Source organism: Lissotriton helveticus, chromosome 5_1 (assembly GCF_964261635.1).
Source record: "Lissotriton helveticus chromosome 5_1, aLisHel1.1, whole genome shotgun sequence".
Taxonomy (NCBI): Eukaryota; Metazoa; Chordata; class Amphibia; order Caudata; family Salamandridae; genus Lissotriton; species Lissotriton helveticus.
In genome coordinates, this window is record NC_136065.1 from 8,768,592 (window position 1) to 8,784,976 (window position 16,385).

Sequence of the window (16,385 nt, forward strand, 5' to 3'; positions counted from 1 at the left end):
TGGGTCCCTTTGGCACGATTTGGCTCAACGCGTTGGCCCGGTCACTTGCCAGCTGGCTTGTGGTCCCTGTGCCGACGAACTACCGAAAAAGACTCGTGAATCTGGTTGCTCCAGATCCACACCAGCTCCCCTGAAAAGGAGCCCCGACTCTGACCTTCCTGGTCCGAGTGAGAAGCAATCTTCCGACCCTGCGTGGATTGCTCTTACCAAGGCTTGGTTGCTCCAAACCTGAAGCCGACTGCACCGACGGTGAGAGCCTGCGTGGGACAGATCGTGACCTGCTCCTGGACGTCGCAGATGCCCCAGAGCCCCCGTGACAGCGGAGAGAAGCTCCTCGACGACCACCTGATTGCGCCCGACATTGCCTGGTTCCGTCCTGGTTCCACCCTGGTCACTGCTGAGTGACCCAGACTCTGTCCCCTCTGCTTTCAGGTACTCTACAACTTGAGTCCACCCTTGGACTCCACCGGACACTTCGTCTTCACCCTGCCTGCAGCCCTTTCAGCTCCAAGCACCAAGAGCCTGCGTGTCAAAACCCGACGCCACTTCGACCCTGTGCACCCACTTCCTGTGGGTGAGGTAACTTTGCTCCGCCGGTGTTCCCACACTGGTGCACACCTCTAGGGTCTGTGTGTTAAGTTTTGTTCCTCTAGGTTCAGCGGAAGTGTCCTTAAACTTTAACTATTTGACTTTTACGCACCATTGGTTAACATTGGTGCATGCGTGCGCTTTCCGCATATCTCCCGAATCCCGAGGGCCATTCCCGACTTCAGCATTGCTTGTCCTGACTGCTCCCAGCGATTCCCTAGGCCCTAAGCCTAACCACTGTTCGAGTGGCCTCTCTTATACCACTTGTTTAGTATATGGTTTGAGTGGCCCCCCGCCCTCATCCATAATTGTGCAACTTGTATGTTTAAAACAGTGCTTTTGATTTAACGCTTGTGCCCCTTTATTCATAAAGAATACTGGGGATTGTTTTTAGTAATAAACACATATATTTTTATAATATATACTTGTGTGGTGTCCTTTCATTTGGTATTACAGGATTGTATGTGGTAAAACAGCTCGCTTAACACGACCTCTTAAGTTAAGCCTTTAGGCTGCTTAGTCCATGCTACCCCTAGGATAGCTTGTCTAATAAGGTTGACTTACAACCAGACACCATAAGGGATTGTTTGGTCAGGTAGTAGGTGGTTCCAGAATTGGAAACATCCCCTACCAGGCCAACTTCTCACACATAGCCTGGCCCTCTTAAATGGTTTCTTTTTTTGTGAGCGCGAACTCGAGGTATTGGATTGCTTTACATGAGCACTGGTTACGTTACGCACAGACACATTGATTTTTTTTTGTGGTAGGCACGGGGAGATTACGTGATTTGCCCAGATTCACTGGATGTGGAGTCGACCCAAGGTTTGAACCTTGGTTTCCCGACTCCAAGGTCGGCAGTCTAGCCGTCAGACCACATCCTCTCCCCATTCTATGAGAGGGACAGACGTGTCCTTACCACACTCACTCACCTTGAGCACGTCCTTCCGGGTGGGGTAAGAAAACGCCACGTTGTTGAACCGGATGTGGCCCTGTAGGGTGTCGGGCTTCAGGTGACCCCCAGTGGACACCCCAGGAGTGCGGTCCATGTACTGGAACACCTTCTCCGCTGCCCCTACGGACAGGATCATCTGGCTGTACATGTGCACCATGGACTGCAGGGAGGTGAAGGAGAGAAGGTTATCCCTTTCCAGATGGAAGTGAACTCACCCGGTAAACATTGTCTGACCTCCCTTAACCCCTTCGCTGCTAGGGCTTTCCCCCCCCCCCGTGTCAAGCCTTTTTTGGCTATTTGAGGTAGTTCGCGCTTAGGCCCCTGTAACTTTTTTTACCACATAAGATATCCAGGCCAAATGTTATTCCTTTTTTCCAACATCATGGGAATTCTAAAGGTACCCAGGGTTTGCAGATCCCCCTGGAGGGAACTCAGAAATTAGCCAAAATACAACTAAATCTAGTTTTTGGGGGTAAAAATGGGAAAAAGGGCTACAGATGAAAGCATCTGGTTTTCCCCCTGCAAATGATATCAAAAAAGGGGTTGTGGTGCTGAAATCACCATCTTCCCAGCTTTCAGGGACAAGCAGACTCTCGTCAGAAAAACAAACATCTTTACACAGTTTTGGCGTTTGTCTGGGACATAGCCTATTTTTGCTACGTTTTTGTGCTTTCAACCTCCTTCTAGTTAATGGTAGAAATGGGTATGAAAGCTATACATTTTAGAAAAGTAGACAACATTCTGAATTCAGCAAGGGGTCATTTGTGTAGATCCTTCAAGGTTTCTTTACAGAAACTAACAGTTAAATATAGGAAAAATGGAAAATTAGTTGAAATAAACAGCCATTTGTGTCAACGTTTTCACCTTTAACGTTATCTAATTATGACAGCTGTTTGAAAGCAATATACTGTTACATCCGCTTGACCTTTCTGGTTGTGGGGATATATAAGACTTGTAGGTTCACCAAGAACCCGACGAATGCAGAGCCAATAACTGAGCAGTGTCTTGAATTAGTATATAGCAATTATTTTGGGAAAATGTATATACATGGAAAAATCGGTATGAAAGACATATATGTATTTCTGAAATGGGAACAAAATATAGAGTTTAGGAACAGTAGATATTTGCACATTTCCAAAATTGGGAGTACCCATACTAGCATGAGAATTACAGGTCAATATGTGAAAATGACTTCTTTTTTACACATTGTCTTTCATTTGGAAGGAAGAAATGCATCGAAAGTCAATAGCTAATAACAGCTGCGCTACTATTCTGTGTTACCCCAAGTCTCTGAAAAAAAATGGTTCCTCGCTTAAGTGGATAGGCCTAGTACCCACGACAGAAAATGGCTCAAAATGCAATGTGGACACACCACATTTTCACAATAAAAAACGACCCTTTTTTTGCAAAGTACCTAGCTGTAGTTTTTTAACCCTAGCTCTGCCTGCACCTTGGGAAACATGGCAAACGTACACATTTTTAAAAACTAGACACCAAAGGGAATCCAGGATGGGGTGACTTAACTGGCTCGCACTAGGTTCTGTTACCCAGAATTCCTTGCAAACCTAAACATTTGTAAAAACAAAAGAGCTAATTTTCCTCACATTTCTGTGGTGGAAAGTTCTGGAATCTGCGCAGTCTCACGACATTCCACTCACCCCGCGTTCTCCAAAGTCATCCGAGAAAAATGGTACCTCACTTGTGTGGGTAGGCCTTGTGCCCGCGACACTAAATGGCCCGAAATGCAACGTGGACACACCACATTTTCGCTGTAAAAAATTACCCTTTTTTTGCAAAGTACCTAGCTGTAGTTTTTTAACCCTAGCTCTGCCGGCACCTAGGGAAACCTAGCAAGCCTATACATTTTTTTAAAGTAGACACCCAGGGGAATCCAGGATGGGGTGACTTGACTGACTCTCACTAGGTTCTGTTACCCAGAATCCCTTGCAAACCTAAAAATCTGTCCCAAAAAGCATTTTTTCCTCACATTTCTCTGGTGGAAAGTTCTGGACTCTGCATGGATCCACAAAATTCCACCCACCCCGCGTTCCCCAAAGTCTTCAGAGAAAAATGGTACCTCACTTGTGTGGGTAGGCCTAGTGCCCGTGACAGGAAATGGCCCAAAACACAACTTTGACACATCACATTTTCACAGTGAAAAATTACCCTTTTTTTGCAAAGTACCTAGCTGCAGTTTTTGAACCCTAGCTCTGCCGGCACCTAGGGAAACCTAGCAAACCTATACATTTTTAAAAGCTAGACATCCAGGGGAATCCAGGATGGGGTGCCTTGACTGGCTCTCACCAAGTTCTGTGACCCAGAATCCCTTGCAAATCTAACAGTTTGTCCCAAAAAACACTTGTTCCTCACATTTCTCTGGTGGAAAGTTCTGGAATCTGCGTGGATCAACATGATTCCACCCACCCCACGTTCCCCAAAGTCTTTAGAGAAAAATGGTACCTCACTTGTGTGGGTAGGTTTAGTGCCCGCAACAGTGAACGGCCCATACGCAATGTGGACACACCACATTTTCACAGAGAAAAATGACACTTTTTTGCAAAGTGCCTAGCTGTAGTTTTTTAACCCTAGCTTTGCCAGCACCTAAGGAAACCTAGCAAACCGACACATTTTTGAAAGCTAAACACCCAGGGGAATCCAGGATGGGGTGACATGACTGGCTCTCACCAGGTTCTGTTACCCAGAATCCCTTGCAGACCTAAACATTTGTTGAAAAAAAAACATTTTCCTTACATTTCTGCGGAGGAAAGTTCTGGAATCTGCGTGGATCTACAAAATTCAACCACCCGTCTTTCCCCAATGTCTTTTGAGAAAAATGGTACCTTACTTGCGTGGGTGGGTCAAGTACCTGCGACAGGCAAGGGCCCAAAACCTATTGAGGCGACATCAAAATTACCTATCGCAAACCAACCTGGTTTTGCAAGGGGGGTCCCATTTGTTTTTGGCCCGGGGCTCGGCAGCCATCGAGGGAAACCCACCAAACCCACACATTTCTGGAAACTAGACACCCGGGGAGTCCAGCGAGGTATGGCTTGCGTGTGTCCCCCAACATTCTCCTACCCAAAATCCCCTGCAAACCTCATATTTACCTGAGTCAATCACTTTTTTGTCACATTTTTGTGGAAAATGTCTGGAATCTGCGCGGATCCACAAATTTCCTCCCACCCAGCCTTCCCCCAGGTCTCCCGATAAAAATGGTACCTCACTTGTGTGGGTAGGCATAGTGGCTGCCATAGGAAATGGCCAAAATCGTACTGTGGAAACTTCAAGATTACCTAAAACAAAACTACCTGTTTTTTTTGGAGGGGGGGGCACCTGGGGTTTTGGCCCCGGGTTCGGCGGCCATTTTGGGAAACTACTAAACCCAAACATTTCTGAAAACTAGACACCCGGGGGAGTCCAATGAGGTATGGCTTTCATGGATCCCCCAACGTTTTCCTACCCAGAATGCCATGCAAACTTCAAATTTAGCTGTAAAAAACACATTTTTTTGTGTGGAATAACCGTGGCGGCACAAATGTCCTACCCCACAGGGTTCTCCTTAGTGTCCCGAGTAAAATGATACATCACTTGTGTGGGTGTCCAATACAGAATTGGCTACAAACTTATTTTTAAAAAAATGTAGCGCTTAGAATTCTCTGTGCTATTCCATTATTCCCTATGTTTTGGGCTCTTCCCTGTCACAGCCTCTTGCCCCACCCACACAAGTGAGGTATCATTTTACTCAGGACACATTAGTATTTGAAGCACAAATACCTACATTTAGTAGTAACGGTTCGCAAGGGTGACCCTTACCCTTATGTGATCTCCAGCCTCCATCTGGAATAGGATGAACGAGACGAGACGCCCACTGCTTATTTTACCGCTCTGGACCAGGTGCTGCCCAAAGTACAGCATCGCCACATGCACCGCAAGCACGGCCAGCTGCAAGGCGACAAAACAGTGACAAGCTCTCTCATCTTGTATCAATGCACCCCGCCACAGACATTAGAAAACACCCAACAGTGCTGATGGATCAGAGGCTCCCAGGGATACAGAGAACTGCGAATAAGCTACTTACCTGTAACACATTGGTTGGCAGCGTGGTTCAATTACATTTTTATTATCTAGGTATTTATTGAGGGATCTTAGAGTACTTGACAAAATGAGCCAGCTATGCTCTACCAGAATGGCCTGAGAACCTGACAGGATCAGAAAGTTTGTAAAAAGTCGCCCACTGAGGACTGACATCTGAGACATCCTGGTCCCGGTCCCTGTGGCCTTTGCCAAGGTCTAGCCGGCGTTACGTCAACTCGATGAAGATACTTAGACTGGATAAGTCGCTATGCATTAGACATGGCTGTCTTTCTGGGGGCCATTAGCGCTAATATCCATTTGTCTTCATCTAGATGACCTATAGCATCCTCCCATGTCTCTCGGAGTTTCAGAGCGGCGTCTGAAGAGTTTATGATCAATGCACGGTATAGAGCAGATACTTTTTCCCTACCAGAGAGATAAAACATGGTCAGCTTGGAGATATTGATGGAATTGTGTGTGCCGTCAACCAAATTCATCTTGCAGCTCAAGGAAAGGTCTCAGGGCACCTGTGGGGGACACATTTTCTAGTAGATAGATTTCCAGACGATCCTCTCCTCCAAATCCCTCGAGTGCTGTGACATCTGGGAGAGTATTACCAGTCCATAGAGGGTTCTGGCCCGCCAGCCTCCATACCACCCGATTCATTTATTAGAGGTTTTCGAGACCTCAAGGGCCACCCTCGTCGCAGACGGGATTTCCGCCTGGGTGGCTTCACATACAGGAATTATATTGGAGATTCCTCTCCGATAAACCATAGTCTCACTGGGTATGCAGGACCAGCCCTCGTGCCCACCTATGCTGATAATGATTGAAAATTGTCAGACAAGCGACTTTGTAAAAGAATATATTACATGTAATAGAATATATCATAGGCCTTTACCCATCATAGATGGAGTTCTAGCATTTGGACAGTGACACTTACCGGAGGTTCCCATCTCAATGAAAGGACCAAAGACATGTTGTGAGCATAGGTAGAAATCATCATGGAAGGGAAAAGGGTAGTTCTGTAGTGCATAAAGTACTTTCAGGAGAGTAATCATTTCAAAAGAGCCACTTTTCCAAGTATAGACGGGTGGTAGGGAGGACCATAATTGCACTGCATCCTCTATGTATGTACGATGTACCCCCAGATATTTAATACTGTGTGTTGTAATCCTCAACCCTATGTGCTCTGACCATGAATGATAGTTATCCTGATGGTCATGATGGTCTAGTCTTACTCCAGTTGGTTGAAGACCCGAGAGTGTACCAAACTCCATCAGCACCTGCATCGCTGCTTGCTCCAGGGCTTCTATTGCGATAGAAGAATAGGGGCGACAAAGAGAACCCCTATTTCACAACTCTCTAAAGTTGGATACTGCCTGCCTGTCCATCAGGTGCAGAACAAGTGTAAGCCAGGAAGGTGGTCCAAAGCCAATATAATGAAGGAGATCAAATAGACATTTCCAAGATACATAGTCGAAAGCTTTATCAGAGTCGATTACCAGTACCGCTAAGAGGCTTTTAAGAGTGCCCCGAAGCCATAGCATTAGCAGCCCGCCTTCTTTTATGCCTAGTGGCCCGATGAGGTATGAAACCGCTCTGTTCAGGATGTATTAAGTTAGTAATTATGCCTCCGACTCGGGTCACTTATACCTTGGCCAAGATTTTCAGTTCAGAGTTAATGAATGAGATTGGGTGGTATGATTCTCGACATTCCTTGGTCTATGTAGTTTGGGTAGATTTGAACATCTCTGAAGGAAAGGCACCCTGTGCCCTTAGCGCATCAAACCTACCAAGGAGTGACTGAGCTAGTGATGTATTGAGGCATGTATAAAATTCCATAGGGAAGCGATCCTGCCTCAGGGTCTTGCCGGAGGCCTGTTGCTGTAAGGCCTCCGTTATTCATTGGTGGTCAATAGGGTTTTTATATTGGAGTTTGTCTTTCGTCGAAACTGTGGCCAGGAAATAGCGGTTCAAGTAGTATGTCAGATTTGTGTTATTTGCAATGGTGGTGTCTGATAAAGGTAATGTGATACTGGGCAAAGGTGCCTGCAGTGTCATGTGGAAAGTTCCACAGAGCATGGGTATGTGAAGATAAAGCTCAGTGAGGGACATTAGCATCCATGGAGTACGGATATGTGAAGATAAAGCTCAGTGAGGGACATTAAGATCCACCAAGAGTGAGTTTGTGAAGATAACGCTCAGTGAGGGACATTAAGATCCACCAAGAGTGAGTTTGTGAAGATAAAGCTCAGTGAGGGACATTAAGATCCACCGAGAGTGAGTTTGTGAAGATAAAGCACAGTGAGGGACATTAAGATCCACCGAGAGTGAGTTTGTGAAGATAAAGCTCAGTGAGGGACATTAAGATCCACCAAGAGTGAGTTTGTGAAGATAACGCTCAGTGAGGGACATTAAGATCCACCGAGAGTGAGTTTGTGAAGATAAAGCTCAGTGAGGGACATTAAGATCCACCGAGAGTGAGTTTGTGAAGATAATGCTCAGTGAGGGACATTAAGATCCACCAAGAGTGAGTTTGTGAAGATAACGCTCAGTGAGGGACATTAAGATCCACCAAGAGTGAGTTTGTGAAGATAAAGCTCAGTGAGGGACATTAAGATCCACCGAGAGTGAGTTTGTGAAGATAAAGCACAGTGAGGGACATTAAGATCCACCGAGAGTGAGTTTGTGAAGATAAAGCTCAGTGAGGGACATTATGATCCACCAAGAGTGAGTTTGTGAAGATAACGCTCAGTGAGGGACATTAAGATCCACCGAGAGTGAGTTTGTGAAGATAAAGCTCAGTGAGGGACATTAAGATCCACCGAGAGTGAGTTTGTGAAGATAATGCTCAGTGAGGGACATTAAGATCCACGGAGAGTGAGTTTGTGAAGATAACGCTCAGTGAGGGACATTAAGATCCACCAAGAGTGAGTTTGTGAAGATAACGCTCAGTGAGGGACATTAAGATCCACCGAGAGTGAGTTTGTGAAGATAAAGCTCAGTGAGGGACATTAAGATCTACCAAGAGTGAGTTTGTGAAGATAACGCTCTGTGAGGGACATTAAGATCCACCAAGATTGAGTTTGTGAAGATAACGCTCAGTGAGGGACATTAAGATCCACCAAGAGTGAGTTTGTGAAGATAAAGCTCAGTGAGGGACATTCAAATCCACCAAGAGTGAGTTTGTGAAGATAACGCTCAGTGAGGGACATTAAGATCCACGGAGAGTGAGTTTGTGAAGATAACGCTCATTGAGGGACATTAAGATCCACCAAGAGTGAGTTTGTGAAGATAACGCTCAGTGAGGGACAGTAAGATCCACCAAGAGTGAGTTTGTGAAGATAAAGCTCAGTGAGGGACATTAATATCCACAGAGAGTGAGTTTGTAAAGCTAATGCTCAGTGGGGGACATTAAGATCCACGGAGCGTGAGCTTGTGACTATAAAGCTCAGTGAGGGACATTATGATCCACGGAGCGTGAGCTTGTGACTATAAAGCTCAGTGAGGGACATTATGATCCACCGAGAGTGAGTCTGTGAATATAAAGCTCACTGAGGGACATTAAGATCCACAGAGAGTGAGTTTGTGAATATAAAGCTCAGTAAGGGACATTTAGATCCACGGAGAGTGAGTTTGTGAAGATAAAGCTCAGTGAGGGACAATAAGATCCAGACAGCATGGGTATGTGAAGATAAAGCTCAGTGAGGGACATTATGATCCACCGAGAGTGAGTATGTGAAGATAAAGCTCAGTGAGGGAAATTAACATTTACAAAGCATGAGTTTGCGAATATAAAACACAGATTGAGTGAAGGTCTCCACCATATGCCCCTCTGAGAAGAAAGTATTGTATTATCGGCTTCTAGGGGGCTCCCTTGATGTATGTGTTTATTGTGTGCTGTCTGCAATAACCTATCTGTCCCAGCTGCTTGTGCAGCGAAACCCACCCTTCATCAACCGGCAAGGAAACATCTGCTTGGCTTTGAAAGAGCGGTAATGTTTATGGGTTGCAGGAGATTCAGGTCAGCCGGTCCTTGTGTGGATGGTTGATCGATCTCAGGAGCCAGTCCCCGGAGCGTATTTATCGGTACAGTTCATCTTTTGCTGTGCATCGAGGGTGGTTTCTGATCTTGTGAGTCGATCGTCTTAACTTTGCTCGGTTTTCCCCATTGTGGTATCTCTCCTCTTCAAGCTGAGCATGCGGGCCCATGTGCATGATGCGGGGTCTCTCGATGCGGGGTCTCTCCTCTATCCTTTCCAACACTGCTTGTGGAGTCTCAAAAAAGAAGGAGCGGTGTTAAAAGAAGATCCTAAGCTTAGCCGGATAAAGTAACATATACCTAATGTTAATTTCCTGAAGATTCTTTTTAGTGATTGGATAGATCAGGAAAGATGGATATGGTTGTGATTTATAGGGCAAAGATTCTTTTAGTCTAGCAGCATTGTGGATACCATCCCTGTCCAGTTAATGTAGAAATCGGGCAGTAACTGGATGAGAGCGTGTTCCCCAGTGATGGCATCCACAACAGGGCCAATGCTTACATTCGCTGACAAAATTGGGCGACAGTTATCCTCTGGGATCCACTCTTGTAACTATCTTTCTAGGAATCTAGGGAAGGCACCAGCCTTCAAGTTATCAGGGAATCCAAGAAGCCGAAGGTTATTGTGATGGAAACGGTCCTCTCGGTTGTCCACCCTCATCTACAGAGGACATAATAACTCCATAAGTCAATCCACTTTTTTTTGCATATCCCCATGAAGACCTCTACTGTGATTCTGGATCCCTCTGCTGTGATTCCCTCGAATGCTTTTCGTAGAACCTTTCCAGTTAGCCACACGTCGACCCTAATCTCACCTATTATCCTCTCCATATTCTGTTGGTATCTTTTGTGTTCTCAGGAGATTTGGAACATGAGATAAACATTCAGTTTTAACAATTCTTCCTTTATTTGGATATTAGAAAAAAATATACGTCTATATTAGTTGCAGGATGAAAAAAATGACCTAATTTCTGTTTATTCTTTTACTCGCTCACTTTTCCTTCTATTGTAACTTTTTCTTTTTTCTACACTTATCACCATTGCCTTGAAATGTTTATAAAACTGTTTCATGTGGACTGTGTATAAGAAAGCTCGGCTTGCACTACTAACAGTGGTGCCAGTATAACATGTGCACACGTTTGCGAAGGTTATCAATTTGAAGCTACCTATAATGTTACCAGTATGCGCTCTATGATTAAATGCAAGTACTCGCCGAAGCCTGAAAGCAAAATAGAAAATTATTTAAAAATATAATGTACATAAAAAAAGCATCTAGAAGACAATAATAATAAATGCCTTGAATAAGATCAGATGTAATTAGGGGTCTAGTTATTAAGGAAAGTCAAAAAAGTGCGTCCATGTTATAGTTAAACATCGTTTACAACACTGTGTTTACACCGCAGTGCCTTTACAACGATGCCATTACAATGCAAGTCTTTACTACTACTTGCGCTGGATGGCGCTGTTGGGCAAGGAATGTTGTAATTTTATATTCCAACTCCTTCCCTACTGTTACGTGGACTGGTGTTGGAATATAAAATTATAATATTCCAAAATCTGCGCCCTCCAACGCAAGTCGTTGTAACGACTTGCGTTGTAATGCCCGCGTTGTCAGGTTCCGCGATCTTTTAGATCGCGTTGTACTGACATACATCCCATGTTATATGTCCTTGAATAAATACATGTTTACAACTTTCATGAATTCACACATATTTAAAGAAGTAGGCCTGGAAACAGTACTACTTTGAGAACTACATTTTTGTGTGAGCAAATAGGCATGTCTATGTCTGCTCGTTCGAGAATCTGCTGAACGTTTGCAAGTTGACTTTACCAACAACCCTTTTTTCCCCAGCCTGGCAAAAGATTTATTTTTGCCCTTGTCAGATGTACATTTTTAACTTGTCCCAGTGTAGGAAGAGATTGGAAAGAGTTGGTAAAAACCTTTAAACGTGAACGTTTGTGGGTGTGCACAAACTCAAATGGATATTCCAACCCTGGAATTACCACTTCTCGCTACTTCCTGCTCGAGTAAGTAGATTTGCGGGAAGGTGGAAAAATCAGGGAATTACTAGAATACAAACCCTGCTATAATGTGAGTCCTGGCCTCACCACTTCTGATTCAATGAGAATGTTGCCATGATGTGTCAACTCGCTGGATGCCACTAAAGGGACAAGTGGATATTTTTTACAGGAAAAGAAGATTTATGAAACATCCAATCTCATTGACAAGGATATTTTATAAAATCCCACACTCTTGAATGTATTTTAATAGATTTTTAAACTTGTCCCCAATTAAACCACCCGTTTGTGAAATGGGTTAAAATGTAATAGACATCAGGCTGCTTCACCACTGTTAGTAGGAAGTAACATTTCTCATCATTTATTTTTTTTTGCTTTTAGCTTTTCCTTACTTTTGACACTTTATGGTCTTTTTTTATATACTCTGGAGTTCACAAAAAGACACAATCCGACTTCAAAAGAATCAGACAATCAACCTGGCAAAGCCACTCACGTAGATACTTCTGCTAAAAATTCACCCCGAAAAAATGCATGCACCTACATCTGCTTGTGGACTAACATTCACTTATCATAAAGAAACAACTGTAGACATTCATAAGCCTGGTGCAGCCCTTCCAAAGGAAAACATAGACCCTTTCTTCCCTGTAACTGCACACTACCACCCACCACATGCACTCGGCCAACAGGAAGAGGAACACCCCTTCTGTAGGTCCCACTTCTACCCACCCAACTTCTAGAGTGGAGAACTTGAACTGTTTACAAATGTCCTTAATGGTGAGAGGGACGGGTGCAAAACATACCCTCCGCGCCAGAAGATACACAGTTTGCACCATTTCCTGCTTGGTCTTCAGGCGATGAGTCTCCAGCAGGGCAGCGCGGTACCTGTCGAGCTCCTCGCGCTCTGCGGTGAAACTGCGCACGGTCCTGATGGAAGACACCACCTCACCCGCCAGGTCATTGGATCGAGCAATGGAGTCCTGGACCCTCTTCACCAGGTCCTGTGGGCAGGAAGAGAACAAGCGTTATCGAAGACTAGCATCCACCATGTCATGTCGGTGCGCTGAGGAAACTGAGATCTAAATAGCTATCCACGAACGTTTCGCGTAGGCGCTTGCTTGCTTTTTTACCGATAGAAAGGCCCATTAGTGAAGCACAAAATTCTGCAGCACCACACAATCCTTAGTAAATGTAGACGCGGGGTGTGTGATCTCAAGCAATCTTACTGCTGAGAGCATATCACTGGGGAGGGGGTCATGACTAGGGGTGGGCGTAGTTCACGAAGTAGTGCTAAGCGAAGCTACGCGAAGTGCACTTCGCACTACGCGAGCTATGCGTAGCACTTCACGAACTGCGCAGTAGCATGTTTGCACTGTGCAAGATGTCCTTTTCAATGATTGCACAGTGCGGACAAGCATCCGGCACGGTGCAATCATTGAAAACGGCATCTTGCACAGTGCGAGCTGTACTTTTCTGCCGCTCGAGTAGATTTTAACTCGAGCTGCAGCTTTCTCAACGCGGGCTGGTAGTTTCTCATCGCGAGCGATCGTGAGCATGCGTGACCATTCGCAATGAGAAACCTGACCTCCCCGCGTTGAGAATCTTGCCGGGGGTTTATTTTCCGCGATCGCGAACAAGGAAAATGTCTCGCGAGGATGTCATTTTGCTTGCTCGTGGTCGCCAACTTGACGTTGAGGACCGCAAGCAAGCAAAAAATGACTGCTGCACTACGCTACGTTACGCATGTTTGCACTGTGCTAAAAGCAGCTTGCGTAGTGCGAAGTTGCGCAAACTTCGCAAACTACGCAAGCGTAGCTTAGTGCTTTGCCCACGGTTAGTCATGACCTGAGGGTGAGCAGGGTCACTGTGTACACCTGAGTTGGGACCCTGAGGCTAATGAGGAGAGTCACTGAGTGCAAGAAACATAACGCCCAACAACTAGTGAGGGAAGGCACTGTGTGCAACACCAGTGGGGCCCTGAGGCTGGCGAGGACTCCGTGTGTGCGACTCAGAGCGGGACCCAAGGCTAAGGCTGGAAGGGGTGGGACACAGGCTGGGCCTGGCGAGGAAGTCCTCTGTGTGCAACATCAGAGGGGCCCTGCGACTAGTGAAAAATATTATAAATATAGAAGTGTATATATTTCGCCAAGAAAAGTCCATATGTCCACTGCAGCTACACAACTGCTCTTGTAAAATGGCAGGAAAAGAGGTTGGAGTATGTAGGTCATTTTACATGCCTGACTATCCAGATGTGATGAACAGCTGAAAACATCAGCACTGTGCTCAGAGCAGACAGAAGTATAGAGGGCACACGCACACCTGTTGTTGCTCTGATGGCCAGAACAGAAGTGAGTGAGATTTCTTAAGTCAATACAGAGCCTATATTGTAATCTAGGTTTCAGATCATTGGGCAATGGAGAGAAATGTGGCTTCACAGGGTCACCTGTTATGTTTATATTTGTAAGGGCTTTCTATTGTAGTGAATTAAGCATCACGCCAAAATGGCAACCTACATATATGTTTTTAACAAAGCCAAAAGTTTGCATCATATGTCCATGCTTAATAAATGCTTCCTTCTTGCGCGGACATCTAGTGATAAACGCCACTACAGCTTTGTGAAAGACCACAGTGATCGACTGTCTGCAGTTTGAGCGACTTGTTGCTTTATAGAATGTTTGGTGATAGAAGTTCATTACTCAATACTGAACTTCATATAATGATGACAACATGCCTAAACAAGCATTTGCATTGCCAATAGGTCTCGCTTTTGGGACCTTATAAGTATTTAGTTATGCAGCACAATATCCTTAGTGCAACAACATCAACTGTTGCGTGGCTAAACACTTAAAAGGTCCCAAAGGCGAGACCTATTGGCTATGCCAATGCTTATTTCATGCAGGAATCGGGACGCAGACTCTAGCCTTATAATCAGTAGTCTCCCACCTGAATCGGGAGGAGCGGCATGTATGTAATGAGTGAGGGCTATGTGAGTTCATGCAAATGATTGGTGGGAATAACAGATAAAACAAGAGAAAATGAGATCTAATTAGATAGAATGGGAATGAATTCAAAGAAAAATCTCGCAAAGAGAGCGCAATACAAATGGATGAGCAGGTACAACTTTTATTCACGTAATCATGCAACAGCGATTGGCACCATAAATGCTGTAACAACTGTTCAAACCTGCCAACGCACAAATTAATGCCACCGTGTGAGGAGAGGCAGGGCCTCATGGCGAGAGCTACCTAAGAGGCACTCTGCTCCTCACCAAGTTCACCACACCCCTCCCCAAAAAATAAAAACAAAGGGTCATTGAGGCTGTCGCACATATCATGAGGTGTTTCCAAACCTCTTAATGGACATCGGCTGGTTACTGCCTCCAGAAATGTGCTGTAAAGCCCTGTTTCCAGCGGTTTCCAGCTCATTCTCTCAGCCACACTGTGAATTTAGTTTCTCACCGGGTGACCGCGTGAAGGGAGCCGAAATCGTGTGACACACGGTGGCACAGTGTGAGTTAGCATCTCCCACAGGTTGTCTTTGAATGAAACATGAACATTTCAAGACAAAACCAAATGACAGTAGGAGGAGGGGAAAAGGAGACATTAGTTGTAACTTGGTCTTAAGCCACCTCGGACAAATGGAAGAGCAGGGCTCTCTACCTCTCAACAATAGGAAAGGTGACATTCTCGTGATTGAGTGAAGCATGATCCTATAAGTCCACAACCGGTCTCTAATGGTGAAAGATGCAGATGATCTGTCAATCAGTGCACAGTGAACTTTGTCTTTAAAAATTGTATTAAACCGTTCCACCTGCATGTTACACCAGGGATCATACAACTTAGTTTTAATGTGCCTAATCTTGTGGACTTTAAGAAATTCAGATATTTCTGTGGAGATAGGTTGCTCACCATTGTCTGTGACAAAGAATTCAGAAACCCTCCCTGCTAAAAACAATGTAATAGTAGACGTTTTTCACTTTCTCTCGGTATTTTCTCTGTATCTATGGCAGTCAAGTATATTAGGAATTTTATACAAACAGAGGATACCCACGTAAATGGTGGGAGGTCTGGGGCAAATGGAATGACTATAGAGGCAACCCATGCATGACGCCAGAGCCTCGGGGGAGGGTGGGGGAAATGCTGGAGCAAATTTGATGAAGGAGGGTGGAAGGAAGCGAAAAAATGAAAGGTGCTATGTGGGGAGTGTCGAAAATGTGATCTGTACTCTGGTGCAGTATTAGATTGGCACTTGTGTAAGATTGTAATTGTATGTTATAATTGAAATAAAAAGTAATTTTAAAAAAAGTATATTAGGAAATTTTCTTTTGATTTCTCCATTCTAGGGGGGGTGGTTCTCTTATTCTGTAGGGGTTACTGTGGAGGAGTGAATTGTATGTCTGAGGTAAGTATGAAATTACACAGCGACAAGACAACAAAATGATGGAGGTAAGTGTTATTTATCATTGTAAGGAATGAAGAAAACTATCCATAGTATATGTGATTTATTCAACGAAATGACAGCTTAGCCCGGAATCCACAGTGCATAGGTCTTTGTAATGATAGGCTGAAGTATGTTCATATAAATCCTGTCTGATCAGCAGTGGAATGCATAAACCTATTGAATACAATGGCAGAACAAGATGACCACTGGTGTCCAAAGTGAGGCTTGAAACGCTTTGTGTAAAGCGAGGGGTTGGGCTTCAGCCGCGTC

At 44.8% G+C, this 16,385-nt stretch overlaps 1 protein-coding gene across 1 annotated transcript in view; it reads right to left on the minus strand.

Moving 5' to 3' along the window:
- LOC144752890 (antigen peptide transporter 2-like) overlaps window positions 1-16,385 on the minus strand; it is a 141,776-nt gene that overhangs the window by 70,623 nt on the left and 54,768 nt on the right. The window contains exons 5-7 of the mRNA XM_078640716.1: window positions 12,479-12,676; window positions 5,354-5,482; window positions 1,518-1,700 (exon numbers count right to left, since the gene is read on the minus strand). Coding sequence (XP_078496842.1) covers window positions 1,518-1,700; window positions 5,354-5,482; window positions 12,479-12,676 — 510 coding nt within the window. The remainder of the gene's footprint in view (window positions 1-1,517; window positions 1,701-5,353; window positions 5,483-12,478; window positions 12,677-16,385) is intronic.